Source organism: Helicoverpa armigera, chromosome 21, assembly GCF_030705265.1.
Source record: "Helicoverpa armigera isolate CAAS_96S chromosome 21, ASM3070526v1, whole genome shotgun sequence".
NCBI classification, from domain to species: Eukaryota; Metazoa; Arthropoda; class Insecta; order Lepidoptera; family Noctuidae; genus Helicoverpa; species Helicoverpa armigera.
Window position 1 is genome coordinate 1653216 of NC_087140.1, and position 23557 is coordinate 1676772.

General features: G+C 44.3%; 3 protein-coding genes across 10 annotated transcripts; 1 reads left to right on the top strand and 2 right to left on the bottom strand.

The window, feature by feature from the left end:
• Nucleotides 1–903: 903 nt before the first annotated feature.
• LOC110380793 (serine/arginine repetitive matrix protein 1) lies at nt 904–11401 on the top strand. Of its 8 annotated transcripts, none has more exons than XM_049849079.2 (13): nt 904–923; nt 1735–1904; nt 2905–3064; nt 3133–3255; nt 3606–3671; nt 3751–4152; nt 4849–4988; nt 5241–7825; nt 7929–9018; nt 9241–9319; nt 9396–9449; nt 10030–10114; nt 10468–11401. In XM_049849079.2, the coding sequence occupies exons 2-12, from the start codon at nt 1737–1739 to the stop codon at nt 10059–10061; spliced, it is 4899 nt and encodes a 1632-aa protein (XP_049705036.2). In that variant the 5' UTR covers nt 904–923; nt 1735–1736; the 3' UTR covers nt 10062–10114; nt 10468–11401. The 8 variants fall into 8 exon arrangements, with proteins under 8 accessions (XP_049705036.2, XP_049705034.2, XP_049705033.2 ...); XM_049849077.2 differs by lacking the exon at nt 904–923 and adding an exon at nt 1014–1103; XM_049849076.2 differs by lacking the exon at nt 904–923 and adding an exon at nt 1045–1265.
• Nucleotides 10878–16309, bottom strand: LOC135116676 (protein C12orf4 homolog). The gene is made up of 8 exons (XM_064040092.1): nt 15555–16309; nt 14969–15293; nt 14640–14864; nt 13953–14132; nt 13208–13415; nt 12877–13060; nt 12514–12632; nt 10878–12316 (listed from the first exon to the last, which is right to left on the bottom strand). Exons 1-8 carry the CDS (start codon nt 15733–15735, stop codon nt 12098–12100), a joined length of 1641 nt encoding a protein of 546 aa, XP_063896162.1. The 5' UTR covers nt 15736–16309; the 3' UTR covers nt 10878–12097.
• A 2518-nt stretch (nt 16310–18827) lies between these two features.
• On the bottom strand, nt 18828–21394 carry LOC110380796 (myosin regulatory light chain 2). The gene is made up of 3 exons (XM_021340909.3): nt 21237–21394; nt 19953–20147; nt 18828–19453 (listed from the first exon to the last, which is right to left on the bottom strand). The coding sequence occupies exons 1-3, from the start codon at nt 21237–21239 to the stop codon at nt 19034–19036; spliced, it is 618 nt and encodes a 205-aa protein (XP_021196584.1). The 5' UTR covers nt 21240–21394; the 3' UTR covers nt 18828–19033.
• Between the last annotated feature and the right edge of the window lie 2163 nt (nt 21395–23557).

The window sequence follows — 23557 nt, forward strand, 5'->3', positions numbered from 1 at the left end:
CGTATTTTACCTGCATGAGGGATTTTCTTTTACATTTTTTTCCAAGCTGATGACTAGAAAGAGCTGACCTAGGTACGTGAATGCAAGGAACGGAACGTTATATAATTTTCATCGTCGTATGTACAACGTACAACGAAACGTTTTTGTTAGAAGAAGAAGAATAATTTATTTGCTTGAAATATGGTTAGGTACAATATCTAATAGGTCTTACCACTGGGTCTTACAATACAATTATGTTTCTCATATCTCGCCTCATATTCAGCATGCAAATTTAATAGGTATGAAATGACATAATTCTCAATTATCTATATTACTCAAAAGTGGTAAGTTACTCAGTTACAAGTACAATATTTAAAAAAAAACGAACACTTACAAAATTATAAACTAAAACATACAAATAGTCAAAATTTAAAAAGAATAAAAAATTATAAAATAAAATAATACTAAACCTTTACAAAATGTCAACAACTAAAGCATTGCTACATGTCAAGAAACTAAGACAATAAAAAAATGTTATCAAATATTGTTATCAATAATTAAAGAAAATAGGGAATAAAATTGTGTAAAACGAGAAAAGAAGTCAGTCAGATAACTATCCGAATGTCCCACGAGATTTTGAAAACAATTTGTCCAGAAATCTCAATTTCTTGGATCTCGGCCCAAAAGTGTTAATTATTCTCAAAACAAAAAGAAAACCTCTCATTATCCTTTAGGCTTTTTGTTGTATGTAAGCTCCTTCCATTCGACACCTCAACTATAAAGATGAACCTGTGGACCCAACTTCCCTAAAAATGTACTCTGTGGACATAAAGTGCTGACCTCATCATCATAGCCATCGAGATAATATGATCATAGCTAGGCATATTCTTGATGCATAGAACGTAGTACCATACCATAGTAGTAGGAAGTTATACTAGCAAGTGGTAGGTATTATTACGTCTAGTATGCTGACCCGAAGCCACCCGAAGCCTACCACATGCCTACCGCCCTGTATGTCCATAGACAATACATTAACAGTCGGGGTTGGCCGATTTATGGTTGAGTTTGACACGCGCTTTCAGTCAGTCAAACAAAACGGTGGACGACGCCATTATTGTAATTGTGTTCGTGTTTGACGTTGTTGTTGACTATCGCAATACGGTTGTGTATATTTAAACGATTTAATGTTATTTTATGATAAATGTGTACCGTTTCAACAGGTTTTGTACCACAATACGTATTATGCATAAATTATTATCAAAATTAAAAGCAGAAATTTGACAGCGGTGAGTTTATTTGAGCATAGCCGGTTGCGTTGTATTAGTTTATATTTGTTTTTGCAAAGTTCCCATTAGCTATTTTTAATCCGACATTTATTTAATCGAAAATGTATTCTAACAGGGTGTTGTGTACAATATTTCGACGATTAAAATCACCATAGCTAATGAAGTTGCTGGGGGCTCGCTTAGCTCAGGGACCTGTTGGCGGGAAACAGTTTGGCTGTCATAACAATTCGTCCAGAAATTAAAAACAATTTCCATGAAATCAGCCTATTGTATTTCCGACATTGTGCCTTTTAATAGTCTAAATGATTAATATACATGATCTGTTTAGTCTAGTTGAACCACAATAACAACATTTCCCGTGTAACGTACAAATGAATGAACAGCGCCAGTTGTAAGAGCTAATTGCAAATCTCCTGTCAAGCTTATGTGAGAGTGTAATGTTGTACATGAGAGTAATGTTGTTTGTCAGAAATGTCGGGTGGTCGGTTGGTGGTGGTGGACCGCGCGGGGCGCGACGTGAAGCGGTTCCCGCTGGCGGAGGGCCTGGCCACCCTGGGCAGTGACCCCGCCTGCGACATCCGTATCATGCTGCCCACGGTCAGCCCTCACCATGCCACTGTGGTAGTGCATGCCAACCAGGTAATCCATGTTAATATAACAAGGTGGTTATTTTCCTACATCTGGCACAGACATGCATTCTGTAGTAGTCACTTGCAACCAGCACTATACTGCTTAGGTAAGAACAAGGTTTGGTTTGGTGTAAATAACTTTATTTGTACAATTTAATTGCTATTATTGCTATAGAAACTATGTACAAATATACTTTAAATGTTTATGATTTAAGGAAATGTTATAATCATAATATATTAAAGGAGTTGGCCAAGTTGACACTCACTGGGATGTCAGATGGTCGCCATTCTGGCACAATGTCTATGCTAAGTTATTTTTTTGTATGCATGTAATAACTACTAGTAGAAAACTGATTTCTGTACATGGAAATGAGAATTATTTGGGGTGGTATGCCACTATCTGCATGCCGTTTTGCCCACATTAATTTTTTTGAGGTTTACATTGAACGCTGATCATTATATTATGAGTAGTCTAATACTGCCGTTATAACAAAAATTAGATAAAAGTTAATTAGAACTACAATTGTATTGTAAAGATTATTAAGGGCCCACACAAAACTGTAATGTAATGCGATTATGTTCAGCAGCCGGTTTGATACAGTAACAACTTTCAAGTGTATCAAGTGTGTCATATTGGATGTGTTTTTAGGATTTGTAAGATGGATCCCAAAAAGATTATTGCAATGCTGTTATTGTTTAATAGAAATAAAAGGAAAAGAAGATTCTGGGTTCAGCTATTTATTAGAAAGTACTATGGGTTGAGAACTGAAGAACATATTTTTAAAATTAATTTAGAATGAACAACTGCTCATTTGAAGAGTTTTGGAGTTTATTATCAACATGCCCAAAAAAATGACACACTTGAAGGTACGATTACCCTACTAAACGGTTTGCCGGACAAAATCGCATCACAGTTTTGTGTGGGAGTCCTTAACACGAATCCATTGATAGAAACTCAGTAATTTGTTTATGTATTGAGAATATGTATAGAATAAGAGTTGTGCGGTCAGACGGTGGTGCGCAACGTGTGCGAGGAGGAGACGCTGGTGAACGGGCGGTGCGTGAGCGTGGCTGCGCTGCGGCACGGCGACGTCATCAGCATCGGCGGCCGCCAGCTGCGCTGGGAGTACGCCGACGCCAGCGCGCCGCGCCCGCAGGCGCCCGAGCCGGGTACGTAGTGCGCGAGTGGGCATAGCTCGGCGGATGTGTCAGATGTGAGAGCGTGTTTGTGTGCGCAGCGCTGCACGTGTCGCGGCGCAAGCGGCGCGGCTTGCGGCGCGGCAGCGGGCCGGCGCCGGCGGCCGCGCCCGACCCCGCGCTGCGCCGCGCCATCGAGATGTCCCACAGAGCCTCCATGCCTGGTGCGTACCACACATATTATACATTTCCACGGTTGATGGGTGTTTGTGGGTTTTAACGACCTCTTTTTGTTTAATTTGGATTGATTGTTTCCTTTTATTTTTTATTCTAATATAGTAATAGATTGCAAGTTATATAAAAAAGCTTTTAAAAATTGGAGTCTGGTGATACAGCTCCATGCCTCGCAAAGCATGGCGGTCCTGCACCTGATCGATCGATCGTTGTTTCTTCGCGAAACTCTAGACAGCCGTCTGCTGTCGCTCGAAAGTTTCATGTGTAGAGTCAAGTAGAGTCAAGAGTCAAGTGTGGTCAACAAAACGTGGATGTTTGCTCAAGATCTGGGTTGTTGCAGGCAGCGCCGGCGGCAAACAGGTGGCCATTGTGCAGCCGCAGAGAAGAGACATCGCGCAGCCAATTGGTAGTCTTTTCTTACAATTACTTACCCAGCCCTACATACGTGCCACTGGTATAGCATTTCTTATGTGCGTTTGTCTTAGATAAAAACGCGCCGAGGACGCCGGTACAAGGGAACAAGCGGCCTAGAACATCTAAGGGTGAGGCGGACACGTCCGTCACGGACGCAGAGAGCGACAAGGGGAAGCGCAAGTCCAACAGCCGCGTGAGTCCCAAGAGCGCGGCGCAGCTGCACGGCACCACCAAGGCGACGCTGTGGATCGAGTCCCGCAAGCGCAGCCCGCGCCGCCGCGCCGCCAGCGCCACGCCGCCTCGCCGCCAGCCCGCCATCGCCACGCCGCCGCGCCGCCGCACCGCCGTCGGCGCCACGCCGCCGCGCCGCCGCACGGCCGCCAGCGCCACGCCGCTGCGCCTCGCCGTGCTCAAGCGGGCGCAGAGCGCACACAAGCTGAAACTCACTAAAATCGAAGAACCGCTTAAAATGGGTAAGTTCCTACATACCTTCAGTAGGCAGCCAGACATTTCTTTAATTTTAGAGACTAAACAAAATTGAAACTAATACATGATACTTACGGTAAAACAGAACAGCCCAATTGCACCATTGTATTGGCTCCGCTCGCCTTATACGTTGCGCTCTGACCTGATGAACTCAATCAGATGGACTTTGATATGAATTGAAACTTGTGGAAGATAGAACTGCGGGTAGCTTAATGTATTTCCGGAGTGCGAGTGTCGCGTCAGACTAGCGAGGTCAGAGCGGAGTTCGTCACAAGCAGACTGTGCTGTAGGAGTGCAGCGACCTTGAATTATAAAGTTGGTAAATATATCGGTACGATAACTCCCACTTACAGCGCCATTCTAGTCGCGCCGTCATTCATTATCATATATTCGCGCGCATACCGATTTACATATTATTACGTAATCAACCACTGACTGGCTGGTGCATCACGGCGCGATACCTATGATTCGTTCAATAATACTCTATTAAATTAGTACTTAGCACAAAGTAAGTCTCTTTCAATTAAGTACCTAAGTAATACAATCAAGCACATTGTTTCTTTTTTTTTTCTGTAATATTCGTACTTTTCAGCAGCATTGTATCTATAGAATAAATCTGTTGTTTAAAATGTTGTGTATGTGTGATGCGCTTGCACCGTGAGTGAGGGTTCGCTTGTGTGCAGACGAGACCAAGCAGGCGGCGCTCCGGCTGATGACGGGGCAGGTGTCCCGCGCCGCCAGCTCGCCCGCCCTGCTGGTGAAGAGGCCCAGCCCCGCCGCCGCCCCGCGCCCCGCGCCGCGCCGCCCCGCCGCCAGCCGCTCGGTCAGTGCTAGCTCCTCGTCGACGGTGCTCACGTCACCGCGCTCATTCATATCTAAATTGCACTTAGATACTGCCTGTAATGTATTGACTTTATATTGTACAATGTACATAACTGTCACAGTAGGTGGAATGTTGAAATTACTGTGGCAGTAGGTCATATACGAAACTTAACTTTTTTTACTTAAATAGAATTTTTATAAACCAATTCCATGTTAAATAGAATATCATAATTTCAAATTGTTCTTTTCTTAGGTAACAATCCTTGAGATCTCCGATTCAGACGGACGCAATTCATCATTACGAAATAGTAACAGAGCATCGCGCTCGTCAGGACATAACAGTCCCAGGAAGTCGGTCGCGGCGAAAAGTCCCAGAAAGTCGGCCCTGAAAGATCCTTCCGGCAAGCGCGGCAGCAGGAAGGCGGAGTCTATCAAGTTCGACCTGAGCAACCTGGAGAACTACTCGGGCGCGTCGGACGCGATGCTGGCGTCGGGCGGCGCCTCCGACGACGACGCCACGCTGCGCTACTCGTCCTCGCCCGCGCCCTCTCCCGCGCCCTCCCCCGCGCCCTCGCCCTCCCCGCGCCGCTCCATCCACGCGCGCTCCGCACACCTCCTGCAGCGCAGCCTGGGCGCCGCCCCCGCGTCCCCCACCGCCTCCCCCGGCGCCGCCCCGCGCTCGGCGGCGCGCAGCTCGCGCGGCAGCATGCTGGTGGCGCGGGCGCTGGGCAGACGCTCGGGCGGCGCGGGCGTGGCGCAGCTGACGCGCACGCTGAGCCCGCGCGAGCCGCGCGCGCTGGAGTCCTACTCCATCGTGGACCTGGTGTCCGTGGACACCGAAGACTCCGTGTACGACTCCGCCGGCTCCGGCCTCACGACGTTCGGGACTCCTCGCACCGCCGCCGGGCGGCAGACTCGCTCCACCATTGACGCGACCCTCCTGGGCTCCAGCACACCCTACGCTAAGGGCCGGCCGTCCACTCCTAGATCTCGGTCCGACCCGAGCCTCGACACTTTCAGTAATGTTTCCGTGAACGGATCGCGCTCCACAGTCCGCGGGTCCAAATCGAAACGATCGAAATCGTTGTCGACCCCCGAGAACACGGAGGATGCCAAGAAGCATATAACGGTGAACAGCACTCGGATATCGCGCGCGTCGCGCAGCAGGTCGCGTCTCAACGACACTGACTTGTTGCTGCTCGAAGACGACGATGACTCCCCGAGGACCTCCAAACGCATCAGCACCACTTCAAAATCTATCAGAATTAGCACACGTTTGGCTGCCGATGATACTGTAGCGACGCCCACGCATTCACCAGCGCAAAACGAAGGCATCAGTACACCGGAAAATAGACATAGTCCCGAGGAAGCCAGCACACCTGTTCTGAGTATTCAAAGCCTTTTAGATTCCAGCCAAAGTTCTTTTGTTTCACAAAAAGCTACAAGAAAAGGCAGGACTTCATTCAATACTAAAAGAAAGACAATCGGAGGAATCTCAGGACCTAGGACCAGAATCGGGGCTAAATCTAAGTCTATGAGCTTCAGTGTGAGAAAAACTAGATTGAGGTTGAGCAGTGACTCTGTGGACAAATTAAACCAGACCCACAACGGTGAAGTGGCGACGCCCAAGAGCGCCGTCAAGTTAGTTCAGGAGGCGGTGAAGAACAAACATTCGACGGCCAAGAAGCCGCAGTCGAAGCGGTCCATCATCGACGACCTGAACGAGTCCGACATCGTGAAGCAACTGTTCAGCAGCCCGGTGAAGCGCAAGCTGTCGCAGAGCATGACGGAGCTGTCGCGGCGCCGCGAGTTCGACGACGAGGCGCCGCCCGACCACGCCGACCGCTACACGCCCGAGCTGTTCGTGAGCCCGCTCAGCACGCCGCGCAGCGCCAGCCCCGCGCCGCGCCGCCCGCCCCGCGCCCGCCGCTCCATCAAGAACGACTTCACCGACGTCACTGGCCTCAAGAACATATTCGCCAGGAGCCCTAGGAACCGCTTGAGTGACGTCAGAGTTAAACAGGTGTTCGCTTCCTCGCCCAAAAATGATTTGCGCCGCGTCACCGGCGTCAAAGCGTTGTTCCAAACCGCTGAGAGGAGATCGCCCAGAAACGAATTAGATGACGTAAGGGGCGTAAAGAAATTATTTAAAACACGAAGTCCTGCCAATGATCTACGGAATGTATCTGGAGTTAAAAGAATTTTAAAAAGACGAAGTCCTAAAAACGATCTGAGCGATGTGCGAGGGGTGAAGCGAACGTTCAGGCGCGAGACACGGAACGATCTGAGTGACGTCAGCGGAGTGGAGGAGCTGTTCAACTTGTCCAACCTGTCGTCGGCGACCGTGTCCACGCGCGCGGAGAGCCTGTTCGATCAGCTGGTCGGCAAGCAGCAGATCAGAGCGGTCTATTCTAAAACATTCTCCACCGAGAAGACAGTTCAGAAGACGAAAGCTCTGAAAACTAAATCATTACACGCATCCTTAGATCAGGTGACGAACTCCGACAGTTGGCTGGAACAGGAGTTGAACAAGAGACTGCAAATAAAGAACTACCTGGAGTCCTTACAGGCCGCCGACGACTCCGCCGCGAACAGATCGAAGGCGCGGAGGTCCAAGTCGGAGCAGGCGCTAGAGGAAGAGGCTCGACACAGCGGCCGCGGCGGGCGGGCGTCGGGCTCGCTGGTGCTGCCGCTGAAGAAGCGCTCGCTGGCGCCGCTGCCGCTCAAGAAGCGCGCGCGGGGCCACTCCACGCCGCTGAAGGCGCGCGCGGCGGCGGCGGCCGCGGGGCTGCAGGGGCTGGCGCGCATGTCGCCCATCGCCGCTCTCCACCACTCCACGTACGTACACGTACTGCCGCATCCACTTGTGTTCGTTATTTTCATACATTATCCCACGTTTTTGATCCGTTTACATTTAATATAATTTTAATATTCCTTCCAGAGCATCCGAAGAGAAACCAAAGAAGAACGCGAGAAGCACGAGAGCTAATACTGAAAATGTAGAAGACGCGACAACTCCTGCAATAGTGAAACCTTCTCCTAAAAAGACTCGCAGTAGGGCCAAACCTAAGACTCCAAAAAAAAATACTAGCCCCAAAAAAGAGAAAGCCAAAGCTAGAAATACCACTATTAAAGCGAAAACGACAAGTCCCGTGAAGACTAGGAATACTCGCACAACTAAGGCCAAAACAAGCACAGTTATAAAAGCGAGTCCTGTTAAAAAAGTGCGTTCTCCAAAAAAAGTGAGTCCAGCGAAAAAAGTGAGTCCTGTTAAAAAAGTGAGTTCTGCTAAAAAAACTAAAGCTACTAAAAAAGTAGCGACGCCTGTTCCAGTCAAAACGACTCGGTCTCGTAGAAAAGATGTGTCTACTCTTCCCTCCACTCCTCAAACAAACACTAAGAAGCGCGGTGCGAAGGTGGTCGTCGCAAAGAAATCTCCCGTAATGAGTCCGAAGCCCAGAGCGTCAAGAAAACGAAAACAGCCAGAGCCTCCCGCGACGCCCAAGCCTAGTGTCAAGAAAACTCGCGCCACTCGAAACAATCAATCTGTGAAAGACGAAAAACCAAAGACACCAAAGAGTACGCGCGCTAAGGTGCTCCGCGCCACCCTCGCCGTCAGCAAGCCCTCGCCGCAGCTCAAGCCCCGCGCCGCCCGCCGCCCGCCGCCGAATCGCCGATCCGAATCTCCCAACAAATCTCAACCTAAAACACACTCTAAGAGAATTACTCGTCCAGCCGAAGTACAACCCAAAACCAGAGGAAGGAAGACCAACGCGAAGGAGTCTGAAGACAACGAGTCCGTGGCGAGGTCTGCTACCAAAACTCGGAAATCTCGTAAGACAGACGCGCCACCCGCCACCAATAAAAAGGCGAGTAATAATAAGGAAGACAAATCCGGCGTGGCCTCGGCGCCGGCGGGTGCGGCCTCGCGCAAGCGCAAGAGCTCCGCCGCGCCCGCCGCCGCGCCCGCCAAGCTGCGCAAGCCGGACCCGTCGCCCGACCCCAACCACAAACCTGCTAGAGGCAGAAAGGTAAATCTATTTATAAAGCCTCTTTATAGCCTATCAGGACCTTCTCTCACAGATAAACTATAACTTTTAGTTTCACTGCAATACATATTTAGTAGAAATTATAAGAAGTCTTTATCTGGCACATAGCATTGAAACCAGACCTTAATCATTCATTTGTATTTAGATTTCACTAAAATGAAAGTCTTCTTGTTCCAATGATTTATATATGACTGGTGTTTCTAGGCAAAAAGTGAGATTGTTCCTGTAACTCAGACTGGAAAGCGTAAAAGAGCAACTGCGGTGGAGCCGTCACCTGTGCAAGGTAATGTTACATGATGTCTGATGTTGGGTATAATATGACACAATGCAATGGAGTAACGTGACATGTTTGTGTGCAGAGCGCAGCAAGCGAGCTCGCGGCAAGGCAGCCGCGCCCGCGCTGCAGCCCGCAGGTACCTCTACACATTACTCTATATCCTTGTCTACTTCGCGTGCATGTATCTTATGTTTATGTTCCTTCACTACATAGTATAAAAAAAGTCCCCTTTTCTGTCCCTTTGTACGCTTAAATATTCAAAACTACGCAACCGATTTTCATGCGGTTTTTCATACATAGAGAGATTTAATAGGAAGGTTTATAATGTAACTGTTTATACAGGGGGAATATACATATAGTTTATAGGGTAGCACATAAAAATGGACATAAGTAAGTGAATAGTGAGTACATAAGGGAATATACTTACTGGGCGAGTACATAGGGAGAGCATTCTAAGGGAGTTTATAGAGGAAGAACACAAGAGTGTTCTCAAGGGAGAACAAAAGAGACTACGTAGAGGTACTACATAAGGGAGTATACAGGGGGAGTTCATCAGGAATTAACTAAGGCAGTATATAGGAGAGTAAATCAGGGAGTATATGTATAAAACGTACAAAGAAGAATGACGTCACGAGTAATTTGGTTTGTGGTGATGGCACAGTTCTCACTCGTTTGTTTCTGATGTAAACCTCTGATGTTTCGTTGTCTGTGAACAGGCAAGACCGCGGGCCGGAGTCGCCGGAGATAACGAACATTCAACGTGCTACACTAAACTCAAGTACAAATAATACTTATCATAAGGTGAGACTCAGGGTTTCATAACAAACTCCAAGTATAAATAATTTATATTTATTGCTTACAAACTATACATGATACAATATATACATAACTATACAGTTTTATACTTTTTAAACACTTATAGTATAATGATTTTACACACTTATAATTACAAATAATGACTGAATGAATGAATGAATTTAAGAAAAGAAGAAAATTTAAATATTTTGATACATGTAACAAAACTATATAAAGTAAAACAAGACGTTTATTTATTGTTGGTCATCGCCGTGGCAGTGGTCGCGAAGGACCGCGTCGCAATGTTACAATGTGTATATGTTGTGAGACAATGTGACCGACGCTAAGTTTTGTTTCAGATGCGCGCATGTTTGACGCCGCGCGCTATATTTTGGGATAATTTTATGTTTTAGCGTTCCTCAGGGACCTTGTGTTCTTGTAGTAATATTATGTACAAAGTATGAAATAATAGTTTATATCCGGGCGATTTTATTCATACTCAGTCCACAACGAATCTATTATGGATTATGTTCCAGTCGAATATAATTTATTTTAAACCGCATCAATGTTTTACCCTCTGACTAATAGATTTTATCTAGGTATATTATGATGGATTTTAAAAATTCTAACATTTCTCTGATACTTGGTAGAGCAAGTAGTTATCTGGAGTTACCGCGCTGTGGTCCGCCAGTGCCCAGTGATTTACATCAGAATAAATACCTTAGCACAATATTTCACAAAGTAGCTTCTCTCTTATCATGTTCATTTCAATTATATTTGTAAGCTCTTTTTGCTATAAGGTTTTTCTTATTTTTTAATACGCTAATTGTAACACAAACTAGCACATGTTGCATACATCTTATATTTTACTGAGAAGGATACAATGTCGGGATCCTGAATGCAAACACATTTAGTTTAAAAGCTGATCGGTGCTAGTGAACGCACATTGTTCAGTGGTTAGTACATATTCTTGGATTATGTTATTGTTTTCATAATTCGTAGATTATTGTTTTATTGTATCATAACTAATCATAAGTTTTTATCTTTTTACCTTGATGAAAATTACAAACTTGGCAGATTTCCATTATTAAAAAAAACATGAAATAGTTGCAGGTAACTGGAAGTACGAAATGCAAAGTAGGCAATATATAGGGAACAAAGTACAATATTGAATTAATTGAAAAATGACAAGATATACGTACTGACAAGAGTCAAAATTATTAATATAAGATTTGGAATTGATATTTTAAAAATGTTGTTGCATAGCTTTTAATAAACAATTTCGTGAATACTGTACTGTTTTTTACCCCCTACTCAATCCTATCTACCGTCCACCGATTTGATTTGGAATGTTACAGTAACTTATTGTCATCTTGAACTATGGCCGCAATTAATTCGCGCGGGTTGTTCCCGCTCGGTAACACCCTTTCTTCAACACTGGACGATCGGGAAATAAAAGTTTCGTTCGTTCGCAGTGTCCATGAATGCTGGTTTTTATTCACACAAATCGTTTCAGTAACGATTTGTGTGAAATTCGTACAGACATAGTTTGGAACTTAAGAAAGGACATAGAATAGTTCTTATTACAAAAAAAATATATATAAATACAATTTATTCCATGTAGCGCCATCTATTGGTCAAACCAAAAATCTGCCGGAAGTCACTATTTCACGCGAACGAAGTCGCGGGCAAAAGCTAGTTGCGATATTTATTTATACTACATTTCTAACTTAAGGAGTTTTCCTGCTCTTAAGTTATAGCTTTTTACCGAACAACAATAATTAGTTGTTTTGGAAAACTGTTTGATTTTCCACTGACTTCAGTCTCAACATGCATTTAGTAGCGCTCGCCTGCACGCTCTAAACAACGCCCAATTTTCAGCCTAAGGAATAAGTTATAACTGAATAAGCTACTTTGATTACATAATGGAACAGTCGCCTCGAGTGCAACACGTCGCGTCGCGTCGCCCGCTCGTATGTGTGAGTGGGCTCAGCACCAGGTGCGGAACTTGACGGGGTTGGAGACGCGGAAGATGTTGGGCGTGAGCGCGGCCAGCGCGGCGAAGGTGGCGGGCGCGGCGCGCGGCGGCAGCGCGAAGTGCAGCGTGCGCAGCTCGGCGCCGCCCCAGCCCGCCGCCTCCAGCATGAAGCCCTTCACGCACTTCAGCACCAGCTCCGCGCGCCGCACGCACCACGCCGCCGTCATCTCCTAAGCACAAACCCCGCATTACTACTCCTCCACCGGAAACTTCTACTTCCTAATCTTTCCCGCGGATTAAAAGCTTGCCTAGTACACTTCCTCTATGAATTAGGCAGTGAAACAACTTTTAAATTTTTTAAAGAAACCAGTCAGTCCCAAGATAAAGACGTTCAACAAAACTGAATTGCTTAGTGTTTGACTTATACCTCGGACATCTCATGGCGCAGCAGCAGCGGTATCGAGATGCTGGTGATGTCGTTGCTGCACGCCGCCTTCAGGATGTTCCGCAGACCCAAAATAGCAGGGTGCCGAGATGTGATGTCTCCTGTAAATTAACATTAAAACCATAGTGTCACGCAGTGCATTTTAAAGCGAAGAGCAGAAAATTTCGATTTCATTGCTACACCTCTACTGTAATTAATAGTAAGTTATACTTTCACTCATCACCTAATTATGCTGCGCCGTACCGTCAAGCGGCGCCCGCCGGTCTCTAAGAGTTGGTAAAGAGCTGATCTACAATATGGTCATGCTCTAATTTTGTAATTGAAGCGGAGTACTGCGGGACTGACCAGATCTGAGCGAGGAGTCGTCGACGATGAGATGGAAGACGACGTGCACCTCGGCCAGGTTGCTGTGCTTGGTGATGAATATGTCACCGGTCTGCAGGTTGCGCTTGCTCTTGAAGCGCGAGCCGTTGCCGGAGCCCGCCGCGCTGTCCGCCTGCTGCAGCCGCTGCGTGTTCCGCCGCTCCACCTTATCACAGAGTATGACAAGTTATAGCGGGTATCACTATGCCTTTAATAAGGCCGAAATATGGCGTTCATCGATTAAGTACACCTCTATATATCAAAAGTCAAAATCCATTCACTAGCTATTGAGTAAAAGTAAGTGTTAACATACCGGTTCTTGGACCTTCTCGCTGATGGTGCGCAGCTGGTGGTCGGCGTCGGCGAAGTGGTGCTCGGTGGAGCGCTCGGCGGCGCGCAGCAGCAGCGTGGTGGGCGGCGCGGGGCGGCGCGGCGGCGCCTCCGTCAGCAGCACGGCGCCCGCCAGCTCCGAGCCGTACAGCGACAGCGCCGTGCCCAGCCGCCGCGACGACTCGCTCGGGCTGTGCCATACGCCCATACATAAATAACATTTTCATCCCACCATCTCAGAAAGAGTAGTTTTACCCTTTGATATCTGAGCGCAAAAGCCGTTTTTATCCTCTAGAGCGGCAAAGTGATTTGAATTTAGAACATCGTGTGCAATACTCCATTTGTGACAATCTTGATAAGACTTTTCAAATAAATACATATTAAACAAATAAAATACTGCTAATTCAATTAATTAAGTAATTTTTATTATTGTTTTTACATAGATTTTAACCTCGTTTCATTTTTAAACTGAGTTTTCAAAGAAATGAACTTTAATAGATACATCTTTTCAATTTGATACTCATATGTGCGCGCCATTTTGTTTTTTGTTGCATTTAGTAATTTCCTCGATGTGATGATGCTTACATACGTCCGCAATGACTTGACATAACAATAATCAAACGCGATCATTACAAAGGAACAAACGTATACACATAAACATTACGTTGGAAAAACTAACACTACTAAAATATCATTGAATGAAGACATGAAAAGCAGTGAGGACTGACTTGTCGACATGGTCGACGGAGCAGAGGTCGAGCAGGTCCATGGCGACGATGCGGATGTTGTGCGTCTGCTTGAGCTGGCTGCCCAGGTGGATGGTGAAGCTCTCCTCCAGGCGCTCGCTGGCCGCCGCCGGCGCCGCCGCGCCGCCCGCCTCCGGGGAGAACGTGCCCAGCGGTGAGTTGCTGCACACAATCATACTCAACTACTGCCCCATGTGTCAATGAAAAGCATTGAACATACTTGAGGGAGTGCATACGGGGAGTATATGGATAAGTATATATGCAGGTAGATAAGGAAATACATTAGGGAGTATGTAGGGATACATAAGAAAGTAGATATCAGGCAATACATAAAAAGTTAAGTTAAGTTACGCCTAAGGCGTTAAGTCCGCCCTTGTACAAAATGTGCAGAAATATTAAATAAATAAATAAATAAAAGGGGACTACTTAAGAAGTACTTAGGAGGAGTAGATCAGGGGCTACATAAAAAGAAGAAAAAGGAATTAGGGTAGTGGGCATACTATAAAGCCCTGCATGGGGCATACCAATGGTGCCACCACACTACTTACTACCGCACTAGATATTAGCTACCACAGTAGATGCTACGGCCATTGCTCCAGACTGCACAGTAATTGGTTTGGCAGCTGTTTACTTCAAATGCAAAGTCATAGGTGTCATAGTCAGTCATACCTGGGTGTGTTGAGTGCAGAGGTGCTTTGATACTCCTCCAGTGTGTTCATGAGCCAGGCGCGGTGCTGTGCCCGCTGCGTCTGCCGCAGTGCGTCTAGCTGTGACCCCCAGCGGCCGGCCACCAGGGCTTGCTGCTCAAACTGCTGCGCTGCCAGCTCATTGATCTCTTCCTCTGTTGTTGATGTGTTCAGTAGACGGACTTTCTCTTCCATCTCCTCTGTTTGTCTGTTAGTGAAATATTTGTAATCAGAAAAGGATTTTATAATGAGACAAAGCATGAGCTATTGATTTATCATGCAATGTTGGGCATTCAAGTGAGCAGAACTTACTTCTGTGTGAGTTTTTTGATATCTTCATCCCTATTATTGAGGGTGTTCATGACAGTCTTAGCGTATGAGTTCTCTACTTGTAGGATAGTCTCGAGTGGGGAGTGCACCAGCTTGTGGTAGGCGGCTGCGAACACTTCCTCATCGGAGGTGCCCTTCTGTTCTGCAAACTCCATGACATTGTCCTTGAACAGCTTCTCCCAGCCCTTCACAATGCCTTCCACATTGATCTCACTGTTCTTCAGCTGGTTCAGAAGCTTCCTGTCTCTTTCATTGTGAAAGTTTTTGGTTTCTTCAGCTACAAATTTTGCTAATTTTTCATTTAGGTCTGCAATTTTAAAAGCAATTTGGTTTAAGTATAAAAGTTGGGCTCCATGATAATAATCTAGATTAGATGGTGTAAAATTAAGAATATCTGCAGTGTACATTCCCAAAACACACTGACATAAATGTAAACACTGGTACTGATTGCAAGGAAGTGGGAGGTTTCATGATAACGAGTTAACTATACTCGATACTCGAGTGGTCGCACACCTAGCGAGACGAAACTGGTCCGCCCTCCTAGATGATAGCGGGCACAGCTCCGTACCTTCCTCCAAGTAGACGGGGATGTGGAACATGCTGATGACGCGCTGCACCAGCTCCCTGGTGGAGCCGGCGTGCGGGATCTCCACCGGCACCTCCAGCTTGAACTGCACTTCCTCGCTGATGCATGTCGGGAACGAGTAATTGAATGTCTTCGTTGTATTCTCGCTGTTTTCAGCCGTCATTGTCGATTACAAAACTACAAACATTCACAACACAACAAAACAAGTATTTGTTGTGACACTGACAAGTGACAGTGACTCCATTGGCATAAACGTGCGCTGTCACTTTGACAATCAATAACTCGTTCAGAAACTTTTTATACAAAAAGTCAGGTCTCAGTCAGTGTCCTAAAAGTTTATAGTAGTCATGTGCAGTTGTTCTATTAGTTGTTCATGTTCGCTTAGCTTATTTTAATAAGTACAAACAGGTATCCAGAATCACATGCGAGTACACCACGTAGTAATAAAATATGAGAAAATCATTGATTTTAGTTCGTCGCAAGTAGTTTTGATCTGGGGCCTGCAACTCCAGGAAAATTCAGGCTGAGAGTTTCTTCCTGGTACATTTCTAGTAGTCTGCCTATCGTCTGAGTTATCGGTTTCCCTATTAATTACTGTCAGATCAATCATCTCCAGATAGATAGGAATTTGCTAGCATTCCTCACCCTGGTTTTAATTAAACATTTATGAGCGCTGTGTAAATTACTAAAGGACGTATTTTGCTATATTAGCTATATGAAATATTTCCTTTATTAAGCGATTCTCGATTATAAACATGGCTATGATGATACATAGGCTACAATTTATAAACATATTGTTCAAATCAAATCAAATCAAATCATTTATTTCATGTAGGCCTTTACAAGCACTTATGAACGTCAAAATTATAAATAAGTTTGCTTCTAGTTGCCCATTCCAAAAGTAGCTTCCTATGGAGAAGAACGGGCAAGAAACTCCATGGTTACTCTTTTTAAAAACATAATAAGTGTTACAATTTGTATGTATTGATACATACGATAATAACATGAAAAAGAAATGTTTACAATATTTTTTGGGTTGACTTTGAGAAAGTTATACAATGCAAGTTGAACTAGGAAGTTATAAGAGAAAATCAAACAAACTATTTTAAGAAGTTAATAAATTAAACACACCAAGTTATATAAAGCAAAAGAAAAAAGAAATAATAATAATAACAACATGATAAGAGCAAGAACATTAATGAGGACAGAGATATTCCTAGACAGCCTGCCAGTCGCCAGGGAAGCCACTTGTGCAATGTAGGACTAACGCCATACATCCTTGTCGTCAATATAGTCTTTGATTTTATAGTATGCTCTCTTAATAAGAGTAGACTTGACGACATTCTTGAATTTTTTATCAGTAAGGTCTGTTATACATTTAGGTAGCTTATTGTAAAACCGAACACTATTCCCTAGAAACGATTTGTTTGTTTTGCTTAATCTAAATTTTGGGACGACTATTTTATGCTTATTTCTAGTATTAATATTGTGAATGTCGCCTTTTACCTCGTACCGGTGTAAATTTTTTCGAACAAACATGATGTTTTCAAGAATATAGAGAGAAGGCAACGTGAGAATATTGATTTCTTTAAAAAACTCTCTCAGTGATTCGCGAGGTCCCATATTATATATAGCTCGAATTGCCCGTTTCTGGAGTATAAAAACAGATTCTACGTCAGCCGCTGCCCCCCACAGTAAAGTGCCATAAGACATTAGACTGTGAAAGTAGGCGAAATATACTAGCCTAGCCGTTGCTACATCCGTAAGTTGCTTTATTTTTCTTACTGCAAAAGCTGCAGAACTAAGTTTAGCCGACAAGGCTGTAATGTGGGCACCCCATTGTAAAGTTGAATCTAAGGTTATGCCCAAGAAGGTGGTTTCTTTAATTAAGTCTAGTTTATTGCCCTCAAGCGTGATGTTGAGATCAGCTTGGGCTACATTGGGTAACGCGAATTTTATACATTTTGTTTTTGTGCTGTTTAGTAATAGATTATTGGCAGCAAACCATTTTGAAAGAGTAGCCAGGCAATCATCTACATGTACATGGCTAGATTCTTTTCTATTAATTTTAAAAATAAGGGAAGTGTCATCTGCAAATAGAATTACATCTGCCATGTCAGACATCATTCAGTTCGAAATACTAATCCTGCGCAGACGAAGTCGCGGGCACCAGCTAGTACTAAATGTATGAAACCGATACCGTTCTGACGCGTCACGTCACGACACATCAGACAAATATAAAACCACCTTTAAGGTACAAGTTGGCAGCCGACCGCAGGCGACAACTGCAGACGACGCGACGTGTCGCAACGACACTACTGGTTTCTATGTATTTCTATGAAATTCCCTCCGTAGTTGCATGAAGCGACGACATGTCGTCTGCAGTTGTCGCCTGCGGTCGGCTGCCAACTTGTACCTTTACAAGTGTTGTTGTTTCAAGATCGCTTGAAAAATGGCATATAGATATAGACAGTACAGAGGGCGCGTCTACACCATATTCGCAATAAAACAAAATGTACCTACTAACTACCATGTATGAAACAAAACTAGATACTGATCTGGTCATTTCTGCGCCCCTCCAGGGTCTGCGCCCTGTGCCTGGGCACCGCTGGCACCGCCCTAGTTACGGTACTGACCTGAAGGTTTTTTTTCATCAGGGTAAGATAAACATTAAGCTGGCAATTATATGTAGCTCTGTAAACAACTATAAAGGGAAAAAGCATATGTTCTTGTTTGCTCTATCTATCTGTTGTTGTTTTACTAATATAACTTACTGAGTGCTTGGTTTGTATTGGTATAATTATCATCTCCCGAGCCTTTTTCCCAAGTATGTTGGGGTCAGCTTCCAGGCTCTTGTATTGGTATAATATTATGTTCAAAGTGTGTAGGTACAAGGAAGTTGCTCTTGGTAATTTTTGCGTATGCGTTCTTATTTAAATGTTAAGTGTGAATATCGGGGAAAGTTTCCAATTTTTGAATGTGCATATAATGTAGGTATGAATATACATAATTCTATGTAGCCATTACTGATTGTGTACCACGAGGGGGCCGTGTCTGAATGCAGGTGCCTTGTGCTGAGTGTGGTGTAATGATAACATTCATGTTTCTGTAAAAGTGTGACCGTTTGGACACATGTCATTTAGTTCAGACTTTATAGATTCTTTATTTGAAACAGAATATGAATACATAGTATTCCTTATAAATATCCCTTCTGTAGTTGGTCAAACATAGTACGGGGACAGTACTACACAATACTTTGGTAATAGTAGAACTATATTTTCATTATATATAAATTAAAAAAATGGAAACAATAAATTAATTACATAAAGAAATTAAATAAAAAATGTTGTCGGTTCACATCGTGCTCTTTAATCCGATGAGTAGAACCGTGCGGCGGCCGGGCGGTGTGCTGCTTGCGCTGCGTCTCAACACCTTGTTTCGATGGTGACTCGATGGAATATCTACGCGGCCTCGCCGCCCTCCTCCTCCTCCGCGCTGGCGGTGAGCATGGAGATCAGCTTCGCGGTGTCGATGAAGCCTTTGTCGTCAATGTCCATCTGGTCGTACGCTTCGTCGACCTCGTCGGCGGAGAACTTGTCGCCCCAGGTCATGAGGGCGTGCCTGAGCCTCTCGGAGTCGATCTTGCCCTCGTCGTCGAAGGTCTTGAAGGCGTTGATGACGACGTCGTCCTCGTCGGAGCCGCCGGACATGCGGTTCGCGAAGAGGGTCAGGAGCTGGGTGAAGTTGATGGGGCCAGAGGCCTCACCGACCATCTCGTCGAGCTCCTTCTCCGACGCCAGCCTGCCGAGCGAGTCGAAGGTGGCGCGCAGATCGTTCTTGCCGATGATGCCATCCTTGTCGTGGTCCATTAGCTGGAAGGCCTGCAGAACAGAGACGATTCATTACTATTTATTCCATACAAAAATAATAAATACAGCAACGGTTTGCGGAAGGATCAGGATATGCAAAGATAATTGGCAATCTACGAATTGGCAATCTAAGCTGTGCTAAGTTGTAAACTAAGGACGTCACGAGCCCACAATTTTGAAAATGTATGCGTAATTAAAGACAATGAAAACAAGAGATAGCGGGCTGTGTTTACTAAACAGGCAGCCGAGCACGAGCTAAACACGATTGTGACACAGATCCTCAAGTTCTACTTAGTTGACGTAGTCAGCTTTGTTTGTATTCAATTTCATAGAATGATGATTTTGCTTAGATTGCTCTTATATGTATTTCTAGCCTAGATCGAAATGGATCGAACTACATGGTTCCCAAACATCAGCAAAATAATGTAATTTCAGCGAGAGAGGGGATTTAGACTGAATCTTCTCTTTATTGTAGTCTCTCTAGAGGATAATATTGTATTTCTTTGCTTACCTCCTTGAACTCAGCGACCTGCTTCTGTGAGAACATGGAGAAGACATTGGAGCCGGTGCGCTTGGCCTTGCGGCTTCCACGCGACGACTGCCTGTCGCTGCCACCAGTGGCGGCGGGCGCAGCCGCAGCTGGCGCCTCTTCTGCTGGTGCATCTTCCTTTGCCTTCTTCTTCTTTACCTTCTTATCTTTATCCGCCTGGAAATAAATATTATCTTTAGTGATTTCTCGTTCATATTCCTTAAGTTCGACTTAGTGTATTGTGTTCCCAGTGTAGATAACAAGATGTGCTTGTATGATTTTGAATTGGAGTTGTAGGAGGTTCTGCTTCGTTGCTTAATAGATTTGATTGTTTTAAACCGTACCTAGTTCTGTTTGCCTTCGTTCGTTCGTTCAAGAATTCCATTTGCCTTCATCATTTATTTAGAAAATAGCAGCTACGGTGATAGTTTTGAAATAAAGCGAAATTTGGAAATCGTCATGAAGATCATTAGGTTGGTTGTTTTGTTTTTGGTCAGTGATTGCAAGATAATTACCGCGTGTTTTCACCGGCCCAGTCCCGTTTAGGCGTGGCGTGGAGGCGCCTCTATATTTAGCTCCCAGTTTCGCTTACGCCCGCCTCATCACCACTGCTCAGTTACATCATGTTATTTATAGAAGCGCGCGTGCTCCCATTTCTTCAGCTTCAGGTATTAATTAATTATTTATATTTGTTATTACGTTTTGAATTAATGAATTGAGTTTGATTGCTAATATTGTTTAAAGATTTGCTTTGAGTAAATCTTGTATGAGCGCCATAACTATTGACGTGTTAAGTCTTAAGCGTGTACTGTTGTATGATCCAACATTATATTTTCTAGTTTTATTATGATTGTGTGATGTTCATTGAATTATTTAGATGTTAACAGCTGTTCGATATTACGTGAAGTTAATTTTAACAACCGTTTTTTTTTTAAATAAGCATCAGCTACCGCTTATTGATTGATTTCGAAGTTCTAGACGTCCGGATAATATTAATGTTCATTGTACTACTAGATATTCGCAAGACCGTTCTAAGCGTGTTCAGTGTTGAAAAATAATTATATCACGATGCAGTATCACAGTCGACGGGTTCACTATGATCTAACCGCGGCGTTGTTCCGTTCTGTTCGCGTTGTTATCTGTTAGGCCGGTGACTTCTCCATCGGGATGTGTATCGCGGATATCTTCAAAGTGTTCACCACTTCATCACAATTCACTTTACTATCACTTGTGTATTCACTGGGTGTCACTGTGTCTAACACTTACCATTGTGTTGTGTGTTGGACGATCGACGAAGGAGAGACTGTTCCGCTCGGCAGTCCCACCCTGACTCCGAGTTTTCGTTCCCTCTCGGAGATCCAGGAGAATCCCCCCTCCGTCTCTCCCCTCCCCACGACCGCTGCGCTCGCGATTCCTTTTTTAGTTCGACAAATACGATAGTCTTCGATTCGGCATCAGAACAGTTTGGGCGGCGCGCCGGCTCAGCCGTGGCAACGCTTTTGTTTGGATTTAAAAATAATCAGCTCACCTGTGGTGGGGCAGTTTCCTGGGTACAACGAACGCCGCTCAATTCTTTACAAATATAACTTTATTGAATGGAAGTTTACCGCGGCCGTATCCATTGCCACTTGAAATACTTTGTTCCGTGCTGCTGCTAATCCAGCCCCACATACGTAGCCTTGGGTTGTCTTGTATTTCACGTAGCTATTGCGACTCTACTCAGTTGTGGTTAGCAGCTCAGGACACTGGTCTTGTATTCACTAGCAGCTGATGATTCTCTGATTTAAGTTCTGTGTTAAGAAGTTACCCGTTTATCTGTTCAATATTATACGCTTCAGTGCGTTCAAGTGGTAGCTAATATCTACACATAAGTACCGTTGTATTAGGATATCATTAGTGTTACAGGTAGTGAACTTCATAAACTCGCTGAATTCTGTAGGTCTATTGGTTTGTACCTTAACTATCGTCTTTTACAAAAGCCATGTCTTTTCATAGTATATATGTTACATGGACTCGGCTAACAGCCTTAGCTTTCTTTATGACTGGCTTTTTAATGTCAATTTATGAAAGCTGCTCAATACAGTATTTCAATGGATGCTCTAAATTAGATACTCATTTAGGTAGACTATGGTTTGATAACAAGTGTTGCCTTGTCAGAGTTTTCTCTGCTCTTTTCGAATCAGCCGCAGGCGACCTTTTGGTGTGGTCGATTTTAGAGATTTAACATCATCAACTTCAGGTCTCTCAAGAGCTAATGTGGTGTTAGAAGTCTTTAACAGTGTTGCAACATAAGTTTTATAATCCAACAGACATGCGTATCGAGAGATAATTGTAGGATGATTAGATTACTATGAAAGCAATATTCCAGGAATACTTCTTACTCAACGTTATAGTTTATATCAATATCTCTATGGAAGTAGTCATATTTCTTTCTATAGTTTTTCGTCCTTCCATAGGTTTGGACTTATCTGCACACGCCGTTGTATTTACACACCTTGGAATCAATACAGATCAGATATAGTTAGTTTAGCATTGATAATGTGGGTCACTTCTTAATATGAGACTCCCTCTGGGTGCTCCTCTTACGGAAGCATACAGACACACAGTCCCAAATTCTTTATGCACTGTTATTGGAAAGTCATTGGATATATGGGACATTCTTGGTCGTCTGCCAACACCGGAGTCCACCTCAAGTAGCCTAGTTTACGATGTTGTACTTGTTCAATGAGTTACAGGGACAACTGCTACGCCAAAGTAACCACGGTTACCATGTTTTAAAGTTTTTAAGTAAGAAAGATTACTTAGTTGATCAAAGTGAAATAAGTAACACGTAGACAAGTTACAAGATCAAACATGAAAGAATACATTTTGTTTTTGAATAGCTTAGCTCCAAATATAGGAATAGATCGTTTTCAGACCGTGGATGTTTATATGCATAGAAATGCTACAATATTTTTGAGAAAGGGAAGTATCAAGAATGGAATATCTTAAGGGACATGACCGTCACATTTATTGCATCAATTAATTACAATTTAACATAGGTGAACAGGTAAAAAAATCTCTTCTGGCAAAATGACAAACAATTAACAATTTTTCAAAGTTTGTATGTACTTTCTAAGTGTATCTTGGGACACCAATGAGTGTGTTTCGGATTGCACGTTAAACTGTAGGTTCCGGCTGTCGTTGACCATCCTTGGCAGTCAGAAGCCAGTAAGTAACTGGTAACTGGGTAACTGGGTCGAGGAGGTCAGATAGGCAGTCGCTCCTTTGAAACACTGGTACTCAGCTGCATCCCGTTAGAGACTGGAAGCCGACCCCAACATAGTTGAGAAAAGGCTCGTTAGATGATGAATAAAGCATTCTTCAGGTTTGCTGTACGTTACCATGTTTGTATCGAATGTTGCCTCACATAATTATCAGGACTCCTTATCCTTTCTAGAAATAATACTGTTATATTGCATGAAGTACACTACATATAAGTGTCATCAATGCAACTCTGACGCACTGGTGCCACTATTGAGGCCAGGGTTTCCGCAGCTGACGGATTACCGGCCTCCACAGGTGTAAACATACTCAATTGCATTCCC